This window comes from Bombina bombina, chromosome 4 (assembly GCF_027579735.1).
Source record: "Bombina bombina isolate aBomBom1 chromosome 4, aBomBom1.pri, whole genome shotgun sequence".
NCBI lineage: Eukaryota > Metazoa > Chordata > Amphibia > Anura > Bombinatoridae > Bombina > Bombina bombina.
The window spans coordinates 1,105,304,197-1,105,323,543 of record NC_069502.1 but is presented as its reverse complement, the minus strand read 5'-3'; the positions used below and the strand labels follow the sequence as shown (position 1 = coordinate 1,105,323,543).

The following is a 19,347-nucleotide window of genomic DNA, read 5'->3' as shown; positions in this document are numbered from 1 at the left end:
TTATTTCCTAAAAGTAATAAATGCAGCTGTGGACTCTTTCCTCTTTTTGATATTGTTATTTTGTATTTTCCCCCAAAAAATATCTCTCTTTTTATTCCCTCTTTCACCTTCTCTCCCACCCCCCTTTTTCTTCTTAAACGGGAAGAGTCCACAGCTGCATTCATTACTTTTGCGAATTCAGAACCTGGCCACCAGGAGGAGGCAAAGACACCCCAGCCAAAGGCTTAAATACTTCCCACATCCCCCAGTCATTCTTTGCCTTTCGTCTCAGGAGGTTGGCAGAGAAGTGTCAGAAGATTGAAGATAGTCTCTTATGGAGGGTAGTACTCTTCTAAATGGGACTGGAGTTTTAAGTAATCCTGTCAGCCTCTCAGTGAGAGCATGGATGAAAGTTAGAGTCCAGAGATGCAGGGGGAGTTCTTTCTGCAAAACCATCCCGACTCATATTAACAGCTCCTGGGCAATCAGCGTTGACGAGTTTCGCTGCCTGCCTTTATTCACTCAAGTCCATGTCAGAAGCAATGCTACTATCTTTCACACGTGTTCTTGTTCCACGGCGTAGATTCCGGTAAGATCGTTTCATTTTATTTCGATATGTGAATGTAATGTTAACGAATGAAGCCAGGGCCCCAGTGGGACTCCTTTATCTTATATGGAATCAAGGGTTAATATCTCCTGAGGTGGGTTATTGAACAGGGGGGGACTTTAATCATGTTTGTTATGTGATTTTGTCTGCTAATGTGTAGTGATACTTGGGCTCATGGCTATTCGGACATAACAGCCTTATATCATCAGGTTGTGCTGTCCTAGGGACTGGCACGCTTTTTTGGCTTACACGATGCACCTCATGACCGGGTGTGGTCACGTTGTATTCCATTTCTGCACCTTGACCGAGTGGGGACAGAGGGAGTTCGTTAGTTGTCTGGTTCACGGGAGGTGGTGAGTGCCCCAGCCATTGGGGGGTGTAAGGTGCTTTTAGTGTTCCATAATTACAATCTCCAAGTTATGGAGGATTCTGATTTTTTGGTGACAGATGTCTCCAATTCGGAGTATACGTCTTGCGATAAATATGAAATGGCCCGGGTTATCCATGCCCATCAGTTATGTGCCGATTGCCATTCTAGAGTACTCTCTTCCCCTGAATCAGAATTTAGAGTGTGCTGAGCCATCCGCCCCTGAGAATTCCGTGTCCTACAAGGCGCATGCCCCAGAACCTTCTTTTGCTACGTAAGCAGGTGTCCCTATGGCTGTTTCTCCTTCTCCGGAAGGCGGCTTGTTTCCTCCCGATGTTACAGCACCTTTCCGCATGGCCATATCTATGGCGTTTGCACATTTATATCTCTCTACAGAGGTATTTTTAAGATACTGTCCGTGTTCTGTTAACCGGGGTTCGTTGGGCGTGGGATCGCCTGAGTCAGTTAGACCTTCTGGGGAATTGATGGCCTCTGAGGCTTCAGGGGCCCTACCCTCTGGGCCGGGGGCATCCATTGACCCTGCGGGCGATCATTTTGCCTTCCTTTATAGACTGGCACGTCTGCGTGTTCTACTAAGGCATGTTTTGGCGGTGCTGGAAGATTCCAGCCCTACTGGGCCGAGGGATCCTCGGTCTTCTGTGCCGGACGACAAACTGGGTTAGACGTGTAGGGATGAAGACAATCTCTTTAATGTCTCTGTTTTTTTATTTTTTTTCTCTTTCTTTTCAGTATCTGTTCCAGTTCTGAGCTTGGGAGGATGGGGACTCTAATCGGCTGGTCCGGTTGGCATGCCGTTTTCCTTGGGCATTCACCCTTGGGTGCTGCCTTTCTTTAATTTGAATACGGCTAGGATATATTTGATTTGTTTTATGAAGCTCATGTCTGTTATAATTGTCCATTGTGGGAACATTTCTTCTCTGGAACTGATACTTGCGATTTTGTGGTCGCGTGTGCACTTCCTTGGAAGCTGCGCGCTCTTTATGATCAGTGTTCCCTCTAAGGCCAGTTTTGTGTGCGGCCCAGCAGGGAAACAGTTAATAAGGTAACCACACCCTGCAATTAGCAAACACTGCACAATGCAGATGGCAAGGTATGGTTCTCTTGTTAACTGTTTCACTGCTGGGCTGCACACAAAACTGTTCTTAGAGGGAACACTGTTTATGATTATAGTTTGTTATCGATCCCTTTGGGGCTTTGTTTTTTTTCTTGGACCTTAGACAGTTCAGGGGAGTTTCTTGTACCAGGCAGGTGCTGGTCGGGCGCTAGCTGCTGTTCCTTATGGTTCATGTCACCCACGTGGTGTAGGTGTGCTGGCTATCTTGTTGGGTGTTGAGTCGTTCACTTTGATGAAGTGTTCATGTTATGTTTATTTTATCCAATTACTTGAGGGGGTGTTTTCGTTTTCTTATATGTCAATCTGCTCCTCGTCCTCGATGAACGGAGTGTCGGTGTAACATATGCCTGCCTGATATAACTGTCCCTTTAAGACTGACTTCCCTGCTACTGACAATCATACTGTTTGGGGAGTATCTGCATTCAACTTACCTGCCAAATAATTAATCATTCATGCACCTGATTCCCTCAGCCTCTTTTTAAATCATCTCAGGCCTTATGTGCATTGCATTAGCTTTGAAGTTTTGTTCCAAAACAACAGAGATTTGTGACTGTTCCAGTATGGATTTTACCAACCTTTCCTTTTAAGCTAAGCAAAAAATCATCTAATGGCAAGTATTCTATATAATTCCATTTTGTTTCCTGGACACTGCTACTTAACAAACTCTGAACTTATTCTAAATTTCAAGTATGCATTTGGTTATAATCACTCTCTAATTGCTACAACAGCATCATACTCAGAACTTTATAACTATTCACTGCTACAAGTTATCATAGCTGAAATATCCTCCTGCAAATATATTAATATATTCAGAACTCTGCATCTATGTGTTCAGTTAAACAGCCTTCCTGTGATTCTACAATATATACACAAACAGTATTTAATGCCTTAAACTTGCAATTTGTCTATCACCAGTGCTGCTCTGCTTATTACTCTGACAAACAGCTCTATATTATAATATGTACTGTGAACCTGCAGCATCTCTTTGCATCTATGAGTCACAATTTTCTACCAGTTAACTTTGAAGCCTGAACATCTTACATTGCTAAATTGTTCACTCATGAGTCCTGCAGCTACTTCTATTAACTATAAGTCACAGTATCAATTTATGTTTCCATTAAAGCCAGAATATATTGTATACATATGTTTTACTCTCCATGAATTCTACAATAACTTCTTGTAACTATGAATCACAGAATATCATCTATCCACATCCAGGATACTATTCCCCGGGTCAGGGGTCGATATCTCCAATTCTCTACCACTGCCCCGAGGGTCTGTGTCCTGAGCGCATATACACCGGAACATGACAGTCAGAGGGTTTGTTCCTCTACCCTTTTCCTTAGGTTGGGGTCCGGGTGCGGACCTGTCTATGTCTCCTTGTGGGTTCTGGAGGGCCTTGGCCTCGGAACCGGAATTTCCACATTCCCAAGGGTTTGGCGGTGTGGATGACCGCTGGACAGCCCGGGTACCAGTTTGGATGACGTTTTTTTTCATTCTATCTTGGTATCTTACGGGTGTCTGTTTTTCTTGTGGTAGTCACCGGTACCTATTGAGGTTGCTCGGACTTCTTTTTTCCCTTTTAGGGTGGTCCGGTCACCTGAGTTGGGAAGTGTGGATATGTTCGTCTTCCCTTGTTTCTGCATCTAGCACACTCTCATAAGAGGTGGCGCAGGGGTTGAGTTTCTCCCCCTTTTTTTCCCGGCAACCGCCCCTTGTTTGTTCCGTAGAGGAGTTGTGGGGTTTTCTAGGGTCTTCCTTGTGTGGTACAGGGATTTCTGGGAGGGTGATCCTGGGAGGATTTTGTCTCTCTGTCTAAATGGGCTTGTTCAGCCTGCCGGGTAGCCTAGTGGGATGCCAGTTGCCCACATGGCTAAGGTTGCGAGTTTGATTCCAGCTTTTGTTGGGTGTTCTCCATTATATGGAGCCCTGTCCCTGGTGACCTTCGGGGTCCCTGGAGAATTTGAATCTAGCTGCGGCTGATTGTCTCTTCACTTTGTGTTACAAATTGCAATAAAGAGATAATTTTTCTTGGAGTTTTGCACTTGAATCTCTAGGAGCTCTTATTCTCTGGGGTCGCAGAGGGTCCAGGGTTCAGCTCCACCTACGGGTGTGGGTTGCCATCTCTTAGACCTGCCTAGATATTTGTCTATGCTCTTGGTCTGAGTTTCTTGCGAATGCACTACCTAGAGTGCTCTTCTCTGTATGAGGCAACCTGGGGTTTCCTCAGGTCATACGGCCTGCCCCGGTTTCCGGGGGGCCTGGCTTAGGGCCATGTCTCTTGACTGAGTTTTGGGTCTGGATCGTTAGATTCGGTTCTGGGCGGTTCAGTTTCGAACCTTAGGGTTTTGAACATCCGCTTGTCCTTTCAGGGGTTGTTTTTTTCTCTCAGGGGAGCGTTGGTTCCTGCCTGGAGGTTAGTTTGATGCTTTTCGGATGCATCTTTCAGTTATCGCCAGTGGCAACTTTTGCATTTTCAGTCAAGGTTGTTTGTCTCAACTGAGCTGGTGGTAATGGTCGTTGAGTTATTGCTCATTGGTATTGCTTACTGTTTCTCTTTAAACCTCTTTGCCCTGTCTACGGCTGGGAAAGTGGTCCCCTTGGCATTTGTCCTCTTGGGGAGGATTTTGGAAGTCTTACGGTTTCCATGGAGACCCTGTGGGTCCTATCTTTTCATTTGAGGTTTTTTTTTCCTCCCTTGTGTGCTAGAGGATATGGAGGCTGGCTCTGGTACTAGGGTATCGTTATGGCTCAATGCCCTATCTCCCTTTTTTGGGACCCGTGCACAACGTATTTATTATGGGCCACCTGTAGTGACCAGATGGTTAGCCTAGCTGCCTAGCAAGCGCAAGGTTTGCAGTTTGCGACTACCTGCAGCTATTGCATCTGGAATGTGTGCTTGTTAGCTGTTTTGTAGCAGTGTTTGGTGCTAGTAATTGGTCAGGGGTACGTTCCTCTTAGGCCCTCCGTTCTCTCTTGAGGCGGACGTTGCCAGCCCTTTTTGGGCTGGGTCCATTCCTCAGAGTGGGGTTTGACCGTGTACTTCTGTTGGCCCTGTTATCCTCCCTGCTGGGGGGTTCTCGGGTGTTCCTTCCTCCACTGGTTACATTTCACTGTTGGTGTTGGATGTCTTTTTGGGGTCCGGATTTGTCCTGGACGGGAGTTGTTGTCGATATCCGGCACTCTCTGTGGGAGGGGGTCCCATGATGGCTTAGGGACAGTTTTGCTGCCCTGGAGCTCGCAAGTCTGTCTGTTGTGATTCTGTGTTTTACAGAGAGCCCATTTTTTTACTGATGGGACAGTTGGTTCTGCCATCCTGTCCGTGGGCTCCGGGTTACCTTCGGTCCTGATATGGGTATCCTACCTGTATGTGTCTAGTTTTAGCAGTTGTATCTGCTGGACTAGGGTTCTGGGGAGCTTGTGGCTCCTTGGCACATCATCAGTCATATGGTGTTGTGTCAGAGGATCTGAGGGTGTATTTTGTTCTTCCTCGTGACCGCTCTCTCATTGGTTGGGAGTGTCACTCTGGGGGATAGGATCTTTGTCTGTCTAGAGAGTCTTGTAACAACCTTAGTTTCGCTTTTCTTGGGGTTTTCTGATGGTCCTTTGGATCTCCTTCGGGTACTCCGTTCTCTCCTTCGGAGGTAGGGGGAGGTACATCCTTTGGGTAGTTGGTGCGATGGGAGCCTGCGGGACTTGGTTCTTCAGAGGCATAGTGCTCAGCGTAATCTAAAGATTTTGAGTGGTCTCCAGCACGGCTTTGCCGGTTGTTTAACTGATGGGCAGTTACGTTGTTTCTTTTTATACTGTTTTTGTGGGTAATACCAGGCTGTGGTGCCTTTCAAGGGACCACCTTCTGTACCTGCCCTTTGTTTGCATTCATTGTCCTCTATAACTTGGGTATTTTTTTCCCAAAAGTAATGAATGCAGCTGTGGACTCTTCCCGTTTAAGAGGAAAAACTTAAATTATGCTTACCTGATAATTTTATTTTCTTCTGACGGGAAGAGTCCACAGCTCCCCGCCCATGTTTTATCGATGAGGCGGCCATAGTTTAGTTTCTTCTTCTGGCACCTTTTTCACCCTGATATTTCTCCTACTGTTCCTTGTTCTCTTGGCAGAATGACTGGGGGATGAGGGAAGTGGGGGAGGTATTTAAGCCTTTGGCTGGGGTGTCTTTGCCTCCTCCTGGTGGCCAGGTTCTGAATTCCCAAAAGTAATGAATGCAGCTGTGGTTCTTCCCGTTAGAAGAAAAGAAAATTATCAGGTTAGCATAATTTTGTAAGCATAAATTTTTTTGTATGCTAAGTGAGTTATGGCAGGGGTAAAAGCATACATACTTTATCAACATTAGTTTATAGCTTTCAAATGTTTCTAATATTTTAAATTGCAAGGCGGTGTAACGTGACCACAATCTAATTTTGATTACTATTTTTTTAAACATAGATATATAATATTTCCCCTTCAAATGATGGTGAGAGCTCACAAATCATCACATGCAGGATATACTTCCTGTCCACCAGGAAGAGGTAAAACGCTCCTACATTGCATATCATTACTCCACCCCATCTTCCAGCATTCCCCAGTTATGCTTTGCCTCTAACATGCAGTAGGACCGTGACACTCTGAAGTGATCTGTTTTCATGTCAATAGTGGTTCTCTAACCAATCTAAGACCCATTTTCCCACTTATAAGTGCTTCCTGGACAGAGGGGTCAATAAAGGAATACAGTTAAGCATTAAGAAATATTTTCCCAATGTGAAGATGCCACGGGCCCCCAGGTGAAATGCGTATTTATTTGCCAAACCCCTGGTCTACAGTGTGCTGCTGCTACCTCGATCCTGGAAACTGTGCTTGCACTTCCTCGGATAGGCTTTCTACTGAAAGCAGTCTGTGGTTGCTGTGAAGCAAGGTAGAGAAAGGTGCTGCAGGCGAGTAGAAAATGTTGCCTATTCTCTGAATATCTACACATAGTGTTCACATGGAATGAGGGTATCACAAACTACATTTATGCAATTTAACAAGTATTAAGGCTTCTGACATATCATACACAGGCCTACTCGCTGTCACCCACACTGCAAGCTCACTTACAGCTAGATTACGAGTTTTCAGCGCTATAGGGAAATTAACGAGCGCCACAAAAGCGTAGTTAATTTGCCTCCCTATAGCTCTGCTATTACAAGTTTTTAAAAACCAGGCTTGCGTCGGCGATATGGTGGCATTGAGCTCCATTCCTCACCCAAATACAAGTGGTGTTTTGACGTGCTCGTGCACGATTTCTCCATAGACATCAATGGGGAGAGCCGGCAAGAAAAAAAGCCTAACACCTGCGATCGCGGAAAAAATAGCTTCGTAAACACCCTAACATAAAAACCAAGTCTAAACACCCCTAATCTGCTGCCCCTAACATCGCCACCACCTACATTACAGCTATTAACTCCTAATCTTCTGCTCCTAACATCGCCGCCGCCGCCTAAATAAAACTATTAACCCCTAATCTGCCACTCCCGATATCGCTGCCACCTAAATACACTTATTAACCCCTAATCTGCCGCTCCCGATATCACCGCCACCTACATTAGTTATTAACCCTTAATCTGCCGCCCCCATACTAAAGTTATTAACCCCCAAACCTCTGGCCTCCCACATCACTAACACTAAATAAATATATTAACCCCTAAACCTAACCCTAACACCCCCCTAACTTAAATATAATTAAAATAAATCTAAATTAAACTTACAATTATTACCTAAATAATTCCTATTTAAAACTAAATACCTGTAAAAAAAACTAAGCTAACTACTAAATAAATAATAGTTACATTGTAGCTATCGTAGGTTTTATTTTTATTTCACATGTAAGTTTGTATTTATTTATTATTTATTTACTAGTTAGTAAATATTATTAACTATTTATTAACTACCTAGCTAAAATAAATACAGTTACCTGTAAAATAAAACCTAACCTGCCTTACAATAAAACCTAACATTACAATCAAATAAAATAAATTAAATTAATAAAATACAATTATCTAAATTACAAAAAAATAAACACTAAATTACATAAAATAAAAAACGAAATTATCAAAAATAAAAACGTATTACTCCTAATCTAATAGCCCTATCAAAATCAAAAAGGCTCCCCCAAAATAAAAAAACCCTAGCCTACACTAAACTACCAATGGCCCTTAAAAGGGCCTTTTGCGGGGCATTGCCCCAAAGAAATCAGCTCTTTTACCTGTAAAAAAAATACAAACAACATCCCAACAGTAAAACCCACCACCTACACAACCAAACCCCCCAAATAAAATTCTATCTAAATAAACCTAAGCTAACCATTGCCCTGAAAAGGGTATTTGGGTGGGGATAGCCCTTTAAAGGGCATTTAGCTCTTTTACATTGCCCAAACCCTAAGCTAAAAATAAAACCCACCCAATAAACCCTTAAAAAAACCTAACACTAACCCCCGACGATCCACTTACAGTTTTCGAAGACCGGACATCCATCCTCATCCAGGCAGCAGAAGTCTTCATCCAAGCGGGCAGAAGTCCTCATCGAAGCCGGCAGAAGTCTTCATCCAAGCGGGCAGAAGTCTTCATCCAGACGGCATCTTCTGTCTTCATCCATCTGGCGCGGAGCGGGTCCATCTTCAAGACATCCGGCGCGGAGCATCTTCTTCTTCCGATGGTCGCTGAAGAATGAAGTTTCCCTTTAAGTGACATCATCCATGATGGTGTCCCTTACATTCCGATTGGCTGATAGAATTCATAAGGCTGTACCGCTCACTTTTTGGCCTCACAGCAAAACTCGTAATACCGGCGCTATGGGAGTACCATTGGCTAACCAAATGACTCCATTTTTAAATAAAAAAGAGGCAATCTTTGGAAAGAAATGTCCAATTCAGTTCCCAATCCCAAATAAGACTCCAGTGTCCCTGCTTAAAAGTTGGCTACAGTCTTCAAACAGGTCCACTTTAATAGTTTAATTTCTAGCTCGCTATTGTCCACGGTTCTCTCTCAGGCCCAATTGTAAATTTAAACATGTACAACCCAGAAGTATCAACTTAAACTTTAATACAGAATAAGTAAAAATAAAAAGACAAATATAAGAATACATGAATGCGGAGTTTGTTCAACTACATTAAATTAATCAAATCCAATTGTTTATTAACAAAAATAGTTTGTGAATGACTTCTGAACTACTATAATGGAAACTTAAAAACTTAATCTTAATCATCTGTTTTATTGCAAGCTTCAATTAGCATGCACCAGATTATAACATACTCTGTTTCCAAATGTTGCCCAGTGTATGGAGGTAGTGGATTTGATGGTTGCTTCTTCAAACACTGTCCCTTTCTCCAGATTTCATCTAAGGCCTCTGCAAGTCTTTCTTCTGTGTCAATGAACATAGATTACGAGGATCTCTGGATCAAGTGGCAGATTCACCACCCTATTGTGTATGGGTTTTCTTTCAGATGAGGCAGTAATTTCAACAGATGCCAGCCTTCTAGTTTAGGGGGCTATCTGGGGTCTTTGAGTGTGCACAGAGTTTGGTCTCCGTGAGAGGCAAGGTTACCAATTAACATTTTGGAACTCTCCGCAATCTTTAATGGTCTCCAGAGTTGGCCCAGTCTTTGGCAAGATCCTTTCATTCTGCTCCTTATGTCCTCCTTTATGTCCTCCTTTAATTTTACTCCCCAGATTAATACCAGAATCAAGCAGGAACAGGCATTAGTGATCCTGATTTCACTAACTTTGACTTGCAGAACTGTTTTTGATAATAAAGGTTTGTCTTACATGGTTACCTTGATCCAAGCTCGGAAGCCTGTTATCAGACGCATCAACCATAAGGTCTGGAAGACTTACCTGGTGTGCAGCTAGGGATTTTCATTGGATTCCTAGAATTCTGGAGTTTCTCCAGGATGGTTTGGAGAAGGACTTATCAGCTAGTTCTCTGAAATATCAAATTCCTGCTTTTTTTTCTTTATTTCATAGAGTTTTGTCCAAGCTGTTAACCATATCAAACCTGTTATTAAACATGTGACTCTACCTTGGAATCTAATGTTGTTCCTGAAGGTGCTTCAGGACCCTTTGAACCTATGCATAGTCTAGATCAGTGATGGCTAACCTTGGTACCCCTGATGTTTCAGAACTACATTTCCCATTATGCTAAACTAGACTGCAGAGTGCCTAAGTATCATTGGAAATGTAGTTCCAAAACATCTGGGGTGCCAAGGTTAGCCATCACTAGTCTAATTCAGCTCTTGAACTGGAAGGTTCTCTTTCTGCTAGCCATTTCTTTGGCTTGCTGTGTCTCTAAACTTTCTGATCTGTCTTTTAAACCTCATTTGCTAATTTTAAATCAAGATAAAGCAGTTCTGAGAACCAACTATTCCGTTCTTCCAAAGGTGGCTCCTACAGGCACTATGAATCAGGAAGTTTTGGTACTGTCTTTGTGTCAAGGTCCTATGAATTCCAAAGAGTGTTTCCTTCACAACCTATAGACTTCCTTCTGCCCTTTTTTTGTTTACTTCTCTGAGCCTCCTAAGAGTCACAACGCTACATCTACTACTTTAGCAGCTTGGCTTAAGGATTTGATCAGAAAGGCCTATCGGGTTGCGGGTAAGCTGTATAACTGCTCATTCAACTAGACCAGTGTCTACGTCTTGAGGTTTTGGGATAGATGCTTCTCTTTACAAGTTTTGTAAGATAGCTACCTGCATGAAACCATCTTTGTATACGCTTACTATACTATAAGCTTTGCCGCTTTTGGCAGGAAAAAACTCTGGATCGTCGTGTCTGATTAGTCTAAGTCCCTGCTTTTAAACTATTAGTTTTACCCTATTATGGTGGTCTTGTGGACTTCACTGTCTGGCTATTAGATCACATGTGTAATATATGTATTAGGCTTTATGTTCTATGGGTTGATAAATGAAAAGTGATATGCAAAATGTTAATTATATTTTCGATTACACTTTTCTGACTGCTACAAAAGAGGAACAGGACATGAAAAATATTATTTGAGATGAGTTAAAATTTGGTAATCAATCTAGTATTGCAGCAAGTAAGGGCAGTAGAATGCTTGGTTGTATAGGTAAAGCTGTTTGCAGCCTGCATAGTAAGGATCTTACGCCACTTTAGATCATGAGGGCCTATGGTTCTTATTAAAATATTTGTTTCTTTGATTAGTGGACTTTTACCAAGATTCAAAAGAAAACAAAATGTGTGCTTACCTAATAAATGTATTACATTCATGATTGTGAAAGTCCACGGCCCTGTCCATTTTTTTATTACCTTATGTTGACAGAAGGTTCTGGTTTTCCCCACTTTGGTTCGTTCCTAACTTCTAGCTTTTCTACTCGGATTAGTTTTATGTATTACTGATGAATGCTGAGAGATGGGGTGGATTAAAGCTCTGCAATCTAGGGCTGTTTTACTTACTGGTGTACAGGAAGTATATCCCACATGTGATGAATCATGGGCTCTCAGCATCATGAAAAACAAAAATGATCTGGTAAGCATAAATGTTGTTGTTTATATTTTGGTCTTTAAAATCTTATAGAAAGCTTTATTGAAATGAATTTAACATTTTTTATTTTTAGTTGATGATGAATTTGAAGTTGTGGCTACACACATTCTCAAGAAGACACAGTCAATGCTTAATAAATACAGACAGCTTTTATTGGAAGATGCAATGGTATGTTTATATAATGTGCAGTATAAACCGATTGCAGTAATATTTTACATCCTGTACATACAAACCATATATAGTTTTTTTTGTTTGTTTTTTTCAAAGAGCTTTATTGAGGTATGGTAAAAGGCAATATACGATGCGCACATGGAAAACAGCGCAAACACATGTTACAAGTGGTAAACAATTGTGTACATTATCATTAACAGATTACCTTCTTTTTTTTAACAACATTGTAAGCCCCTATGAGAATACAAATTAAAACACAAAAGACATACCCCAGATTAAAAGACAATGGCCTATCTTTAGACCACAAACTGTAAGAATGGAAAGAGGGGGTAATAGTAGGGGGCAGGAATATCCCATGTACTCAAAAATAATAGTTATACGTCTCCCTCAGTGCTTAAAATATTGGCCACTCTTGGCCCAATGTCACAAAAAAGCTTTAAAAAGGGAGATACTAGGGGAAAATATAGAAAAGAAAAGGGCCACTCTTGGACCCATGAACCATATCTAGCAGGCTAAACTACCACATAACTGAGATACTGTACTTTAAGTGTTTTGGGGTTACTCAGCACAATGGATTTTGATTATTATATAAAGCCACTGTGTGTGTGTGTGTATATATATATATATATATATGTATATGTATATGTATATGTATATATATGTATATTTCTTTCATGTAATTAACAAGAGTCCATGAGCTAGTGACGTATGGGATATACATTCCTACCAGGAGGGGCAAAGTTTCCCAAACCTTAAAATGCCTATAAATACACCCCTCACCACACCCACAAATCAGTTTTTACAAACTTTGCCTCCAAGGGAGGTGGTGAAGTAAGTTTGTGCTAGATTCTACGTTGATATGCGCTCCGCAGCAAGTTGGAGCCCGGTTTTCCTCTCAGCGTGCAGTGAATGTCAGAGGGATGTGAGGAGAGTATTGCCTATTGAATGCAGTGATCTCCTTCTACGGGGTCTATTTCATAAGGTTCTCTGTTATCGGTCGTAGAGATTCATCTCTTACCTCCCTTTTCAGATCGACGATATACTCTTATATTTACCATTTCCTCTACTGATTCTCGTTTCAGTACTGGTTTGGCTTTCTACAAACATGTAGATGAGTGTCCTGGGGTAAGTAAGTCTTATTTTCTGTGACACTCTAAGCTATGGTTGGGCACTTTATTTATAAAGTTCTAAATATATGTATTCAAACATTTATTTGCCTTGACTCAGAATGTTCAACTTTCCTTATTTCCAGACAGTCAGTTTCATATTTGGGATTATGCTTTAAATTATCATTTTTTCTTACCTCAAAAATTTGACTTTTTTCCCTGTGGGCTGTTAGGCTCGCGGGGGCTGAAAATGCTTCATTTTATTGCGTCATTCTTGGCGCGGACTTTCTTGGCGCAAAAATTATTTTCCGTTTCCGGCGTCATACGTGTCGCCGGAAGTTGCGTCATTTTTGACGTTATTTTGCGCCAAAAATGTCGGCGTTCCGGATGTGGCGTCATTTTTGGCGCCAAAAGCATTTAGGCGCCAAATAATGTGGGCGTCTTATTTGGCGCCAAAAAATATGGGCGTCGCTTTTGTCTCCACATTATTTCAGTCTCATTTTTCATTTGCTTCTGGTTGCTAGAAGCTTGATGTTTGGCATTTTTTTCCCATTCCTGAAACTGTCTTATAAGGAATTTGATCTATTTTGCTTCATATGTTGTTTTTTCTCTTACATATTGCAAGATGTCTCACGTTGCATCTGAGCCAGAAGATACTACAGGAAAACCACTGCCTGCTGGATCTACCAAAGCTAAGTGTATCTGCTGTAAAACTTTTGGTAGCTATTCCTCCAGCTGTTGTTTGTAATAATTGTCATGACAAACTTGTTAAAGCAGATAATATTTCCTTTAGTGATGTACCATTGCCTGTTGCAGTTCCCTCAACATCTAAGGTGCAGAATGTTCCTGATAATATAAGAGATTTTGTTTCTGAATCCATAAAGAAGGCTTTGTCTGTTATTTCTCCTTCTAGTAAACGTAAAAAGTCTTTTAAATCTTCTCTCTCTACAGATGAATTTTTAAATGAACACCATCATTCTGATTCTTTGGACTCTTCTGGTTCAGAGGATTCTGTCTCAGAGATTGATGCTGATAAATCTTCATATTTATTTAAGATGGAATTTATTCGCTCTTTACTTAAAGAAGTACTAATTGCTTTAGAAATAGAGGATTCTAGTCCTCTTGATACTAATTCTATACGTTTGGATAAGGTTTTTAAAGCTCCTGCGGTTATTCCAGAAGTCTTTCCTGTTCCTAATGCTATTTCTGCAGTAATTGCTAAGGAATGGGATAAATTGGGTAATTCATTTACTCCTTCTAAACGTTTTAAGCAATTATATCCTGTTCCGCCTGACAGGTTAGATTTTTGGGACAAAATCCCTAAAGTTGATGGGGCTATTTCTACCCTTGCTAAACGTACTACCATTCCTACGTCAGATGGTACCTCGTTTAAGGATCCTTTAGATAGAAAAATTGAATCTTTTCTAAGAAAAGCTTATCTATGTTCAGGTAATCTTCTTAGACCTGCTATATCATTGGCTGATGTTGCTGCAGCTTCAACTTTTTGGTTGGAAACTCTAGCGCAACAAGTAACAAATCGTGATTCTCATGATATTATTATTCTTCTCCAGCATGCTAATAATTTCATCTGTGATGCCATTTTTGATATTATTAGAGTTGATGTTAGATTTATGTCTCTGGCTATCTTAGCCAGAAGAGCTTTATGGCTTAAGACTTGGAATGCTGATATGGCTTCTAAATCAACTCTACTTTCCATTTCTTTCCAGGGAAACAAATTATTTGGTTCTCAGTTGGATTCTATTATTTCAACTGTTACTGGTGGGAAAGGAACTTTTTTACCACAGGATAAAAAGTCTAAAGGTAAAAACAGGGCTAACAATCGTTTTCGTTCCTTTCGTTTCAACAAAGAACAAAAGCCTGATCCTTCGTCCTCAGGAGCAGTTTCAGTTTGGAAACCATCTCCAGTCTGGAATAAATCCAAGCCTGCTAGAAAGGCAAAGCCTGCTTCTAAGTTCACATGAAGGTACGGCCCTCATTCCAGTTCAGCTGGTAGGGGGCAGGTTACGTTTTTTCAAAGAAATTTGGATCAATTCTGTTCACAATCTTTGGATTCAGAACATTGTTTCAGAAGGGTACAGAATTGGTTTCAAGATGAGACCTCCTGCAAAGAGATTTTTTCTTTCCCATGTCCCAGTAAATCCAGTGAAAGCTCAAGCATTTCTGAATTGTGTTTCAGATCTAGAGTTGGCTGGAGTAATTATGCCAGTTCCAGTTCCGGAACAGGGGATGGGGTTTTATTCAAATCTCTTCATTGTACCAAAGAAGGAGAATTCCTTCAGACCAGTTCTGGATCTAAAATTATTGAATCGTTATGTAAGGATACCAACGTTCAAGATGGTAACTGTAAGGACTATATTGCCTTTTGTTCAGCAAGGGAATTATATGTCCACAATAGATTTACAGGATGCATATCTGCATATTCCGATTCATCCAGATCATTATCAGTTCCTGAGATTCTCTTTTCTAGACAAGCATTACCAATTTGTGGCTCTACCGTTTGGCCTTGCTACAGCTCCAAGAATTTTCACAAAGATTCTCGGTGCCCTTCTGTCTGTAATCAGAGAACAGGGTATTGTGGTATTTCCTTATTTGGACGATATCTTGGTACTTGCTCCGTCTTTACATTTAGCAGAGTCTCATACGAATCGACTTGTGTTGTTTCTTCAAGATCATGGTTGGAGGATCAATTTACCAAAAAGTTCTTTGATTCCTCAAACAAGGGTAACCTTTCTGGGTTTCCAGATAGATTCAGTGTCCATGACTTTGTCTTTAACAGACAAGAGACGTCTAAAATTGATTACAGCCTGTCGAAACCTTCAGTCTCAATCATTCCCTTCGGTAGCCTTATGCATGGAAATTCTAGGTCTTATGACTGCTGCATCGGACGCGATCCCCTTTGCTCGTTTTCACATGCGACCTCTTCAGCTCTGTATGCTGAACCAATGGTGCAGGGATTACTCGAAGATATATCAATTAATATCTTTAAAACCGATTGTTCGGCACTCTCTAACGTGGTGGACAGATCACCATCGTTTAATTCAGGGGGCTTCTTTTGTTCTTCCGACCTGGACTGTAATTTCAACAGATGCAAGTCTCACAGGTTGGGGAGCTGTGTGGGGATCTCTGACGGCACAAGGAGTTTGGGAATCTCAGGAGGTGAGATTACCGATCAATATCTTGGAACTCCGTGCAGTTTTCAGAGCTCTTCAGTTTTGGCCTCTTCTGAAGAGAGAATCGTTCATTTGTTTTCAGACAGACAATGTCACAACTGTGGCATACATCAATCATCAAGGAGGGACTCACAGTCCTCTGGCTATGAAAGAAGTATCTCGAATTTTGGTTTGGGCGGAATCCAGCTCCTGTCTAATCTCTGCGGTTCATATCCCAGGTGTAGACAATTGGGAAGCGGATTATCTCAGTCGCCAAACGTTGCATCCGGGCGAATGGTCTCTTCACCCAGAGGTATTTCTTCAGATTGTTCAATTGTGGGGGCTCCCAGAGATAGATCTGATGGCCTCTCATCTAAACAAGAAACTTCCCAGGTATCTGTCCAGATCCCGGGATCCTCAGGCGGAGGCAGTGGATGCATTATCACTTCCTTGGAAGTATCATCCTGCCTATATCTTTCCGCCTCTAGTTCTTCTTCCAAGAGTAATCTCCAAGATTCTGAGGGAATGCTCGTTTGTTCTGCTAATAGCTCCGGCATGGCCTCACAGGTTTTGGTATGCGGATCTTGTCCGGATGGCATCTTGCCAGCCATGGACTCTTCCGTTAAGACCAGACCTTCTGTCACAAGGTCCTTTTTTCCATCCGGATCTGAAATCCTTAAATTTAAAGGTATGGAGATTGAACGCTTGATTCTTGGTCATAGAGGTTTCTCTGACTCCGTGATTAATACTATGTTACAGGCTCGTAAATCTGTATCTCGAGAGATATATTATAGAGTCTGGAAGACTTATATTTCTTGGTGTCTTTCTCATCATTTTTCTTGGCATTCTTTTAGAATACCGAGAATTTTACAGTTTCTTCAGGATGGTTTAGATAAGGGTTTGTCCGCAAGTTCTTTGAAAGGACAAATCTCCGCTCTTTCTGTTCTTTTTCACAGAAAGATTGCTATTCTTCCTGATATTCATTGTTTTGTACAAGCTTTGGTTCGTATAAAACCTGTCATTAAGTCAATTTCTCCTCCTTGGAGTTTGAATTTGGTTCTGGGAGCTCTTCAAGCTCCTCCGTTTGAACCTATGCATTCATTGGACATTAAATTACTTTCTTGGAAAGTTTTGTTCCTTTTGGCCATCTCTTCTGCTAGAAGAGTTTCTGAATTATCTGCTCTTTCGTGTGAGTCTCCTTTTCTGATTTTTCATCAGGATAAGGCGGTGTTGCGAACTTCTTTTGAATTTTTACCTAAAGTTGTGAATTCCAACAACATTAGTAGAGAAATTGTGGTTCCTTCATTATGTCCTAATCCTAAGAATTCTAAGGAGAAATCATTGCATTCTTTGGATGTTGTTAGAGCTTTGAAATATTATGTTGAAGCTACGAAATCTTTCCGTAAGACTTCTAGTCTATTTGTTATCTTTTCCGGTTCTAGGAAAGGCCAGAAAGCTTCTGCCATTTCTTTGGCATCTTGGTTGAAATCTTTAATTCATCTTGCCTATGTTGAGTCGGGTAAAATTCCGCCTCAAAGAATTACAGCTCATTCTACTAGGTCAGTATCTACTTCCTGGGCGTTTAGGAATGAAGCTTCGGTTGACCAGATCTGCAAAGCAGCAACTTTGTCCTCTTTGCATACTTTTACTAAATTCTACCATTTTGATGTATTTTCTTCTTCTGAAGCAGTTTTTGGTAGAAAAGTTCTTCAGGCAGCGGTTTCAGTTTGAATCTTCTGCTTATGTTTTTTGTTAAACTTTATTTTGGGTGTGGATTATTTTCAGCAGGAATTGGCTGTCTTTATTTTATCCCTCCCTCTCTAGTGACTCTTGTGTGGAAAGATCCACATCTTGGGTAGTCATTATCCCATACGTCACTAGCTCATGGACTCTTGTTAATTACATGAAAGAAAACATAATTTATGTAAGAACTTACCTGATAAATTCATTTCTTTCATATTAACAAGAGTCCATGAGGCCCACCCTTTTTTGTGGTGGTTATGATTTTTTTGTATAAAGCACAATTATTCCAATTCCTTATTTTATATGCTTCGCACTTTTTTTCTTATCACCCCACTTCTTGGCTATTCGTTAAACTGATTTGTGGGTGTGGTGAGGGGTGTATTTATAGGCATTTTAAGGTTTGGGAAACTTTGCCCCTCCTGGTAGGAATGTATATCCCATACGTCACTAGCTCATGGACTCTTGTTAATATGAAAGAAATGAATTTATCAGGTAAGTTCTTACATAAATTATTATAGAGACAAAAAGAAAAACGAGCGCAGCCACGACTCAAGGTAAAAGTTTTAATGCCTCCAAATTGCGCATACATACATATTGCACTTACAAGAGCTTAGATAAAAACAGGCGCCTCAATGTGGCAGATCATATAGGATTATTCAGTCCCGGTTCAGCTGTGATTTTTACGTCTTCTTTATAATTGAGCTGTCTCCGGTATACACCGTAAGTTATTGATCATCCAGCAGACGGACTTTGTTCTTTTAGTGACTGCTGCCTTGTGCCTTTTTCTTCTACGCGTTTCGTCCGACCTCTGCGAACTTTCTCAAGACTTGCAAACAAGGTATGAAGTTTTTCGCGGGGGTCCGTAGTTTAAAAGTGGTAGCTCCACCCTATTGCTATCTTGTAGGCCAATCACATGTCCAGATTTCTCACACACCCCTCTGACCAAATACAGATTGGTATGCCGTAATAAGAATACAAAATTGCAAAGTTAAAGCTGTTTGATACATTCAATATACATTTCATTACATTATATTAACTAACATCCATATATTCTTTCTACTCAAAATTTATAAAAAGTCTCATAATCAAAACACATCATTAAAATACTTGCAGTACCGTGTACTCCTGTATATGTTCCTATACTTATATTTCGTACGTTAAAAATATTATACTATCATAACTCTATTTATTGATGTATATACATAATGTTAAAAATTCTATTGTGTTACTTATTTTTAGGATGCTACCAAATCAAAGTTGATTCTTCTTATTTTTAGAGACTGGCTGTCCTCCATATTACCTCATATATTTCTATTCACAGATATCTCTCCCTACTCTATACGTAGTTGTTAATGTGTAACCATTCCCCGTCTGAATGCCTAGGGATCATGTTGTCTACTCTTCCTATTGTTATACTTATAAATGCTTGTCCCGGCTCTATTTGTAATTGAGATTATACTATCACTCTCAGTGTTTATTTACACATTATAATTCAGAGCATGAACGCCTGGAGATCGAGGTCAATATTTAACCCTTTGGGTGC

At 40.9% G+C, this 19,347-nt stretch overlaps 1 protein-coding gene across 1 annotated transcript in view; it reads left to right on the top strand.

Moving 5' to 3' along the window:
- The window catches only part of BICRAL (BICRA like chromatin remodeling complex associated protein), a 723,876-nt gene that overhangs the window by 617,062 nt on the left and 87,467 nt on the right, over window positions 1-19,347 (top strand). Inside the window, 1 exon segment of the mRNA XM_053712738.1 lies at window positions 11,688-11,782. Within this exon segment, the coding sequence (XP_053568713.1) occupies window positions 11,688-11,782 (95 nt within the window).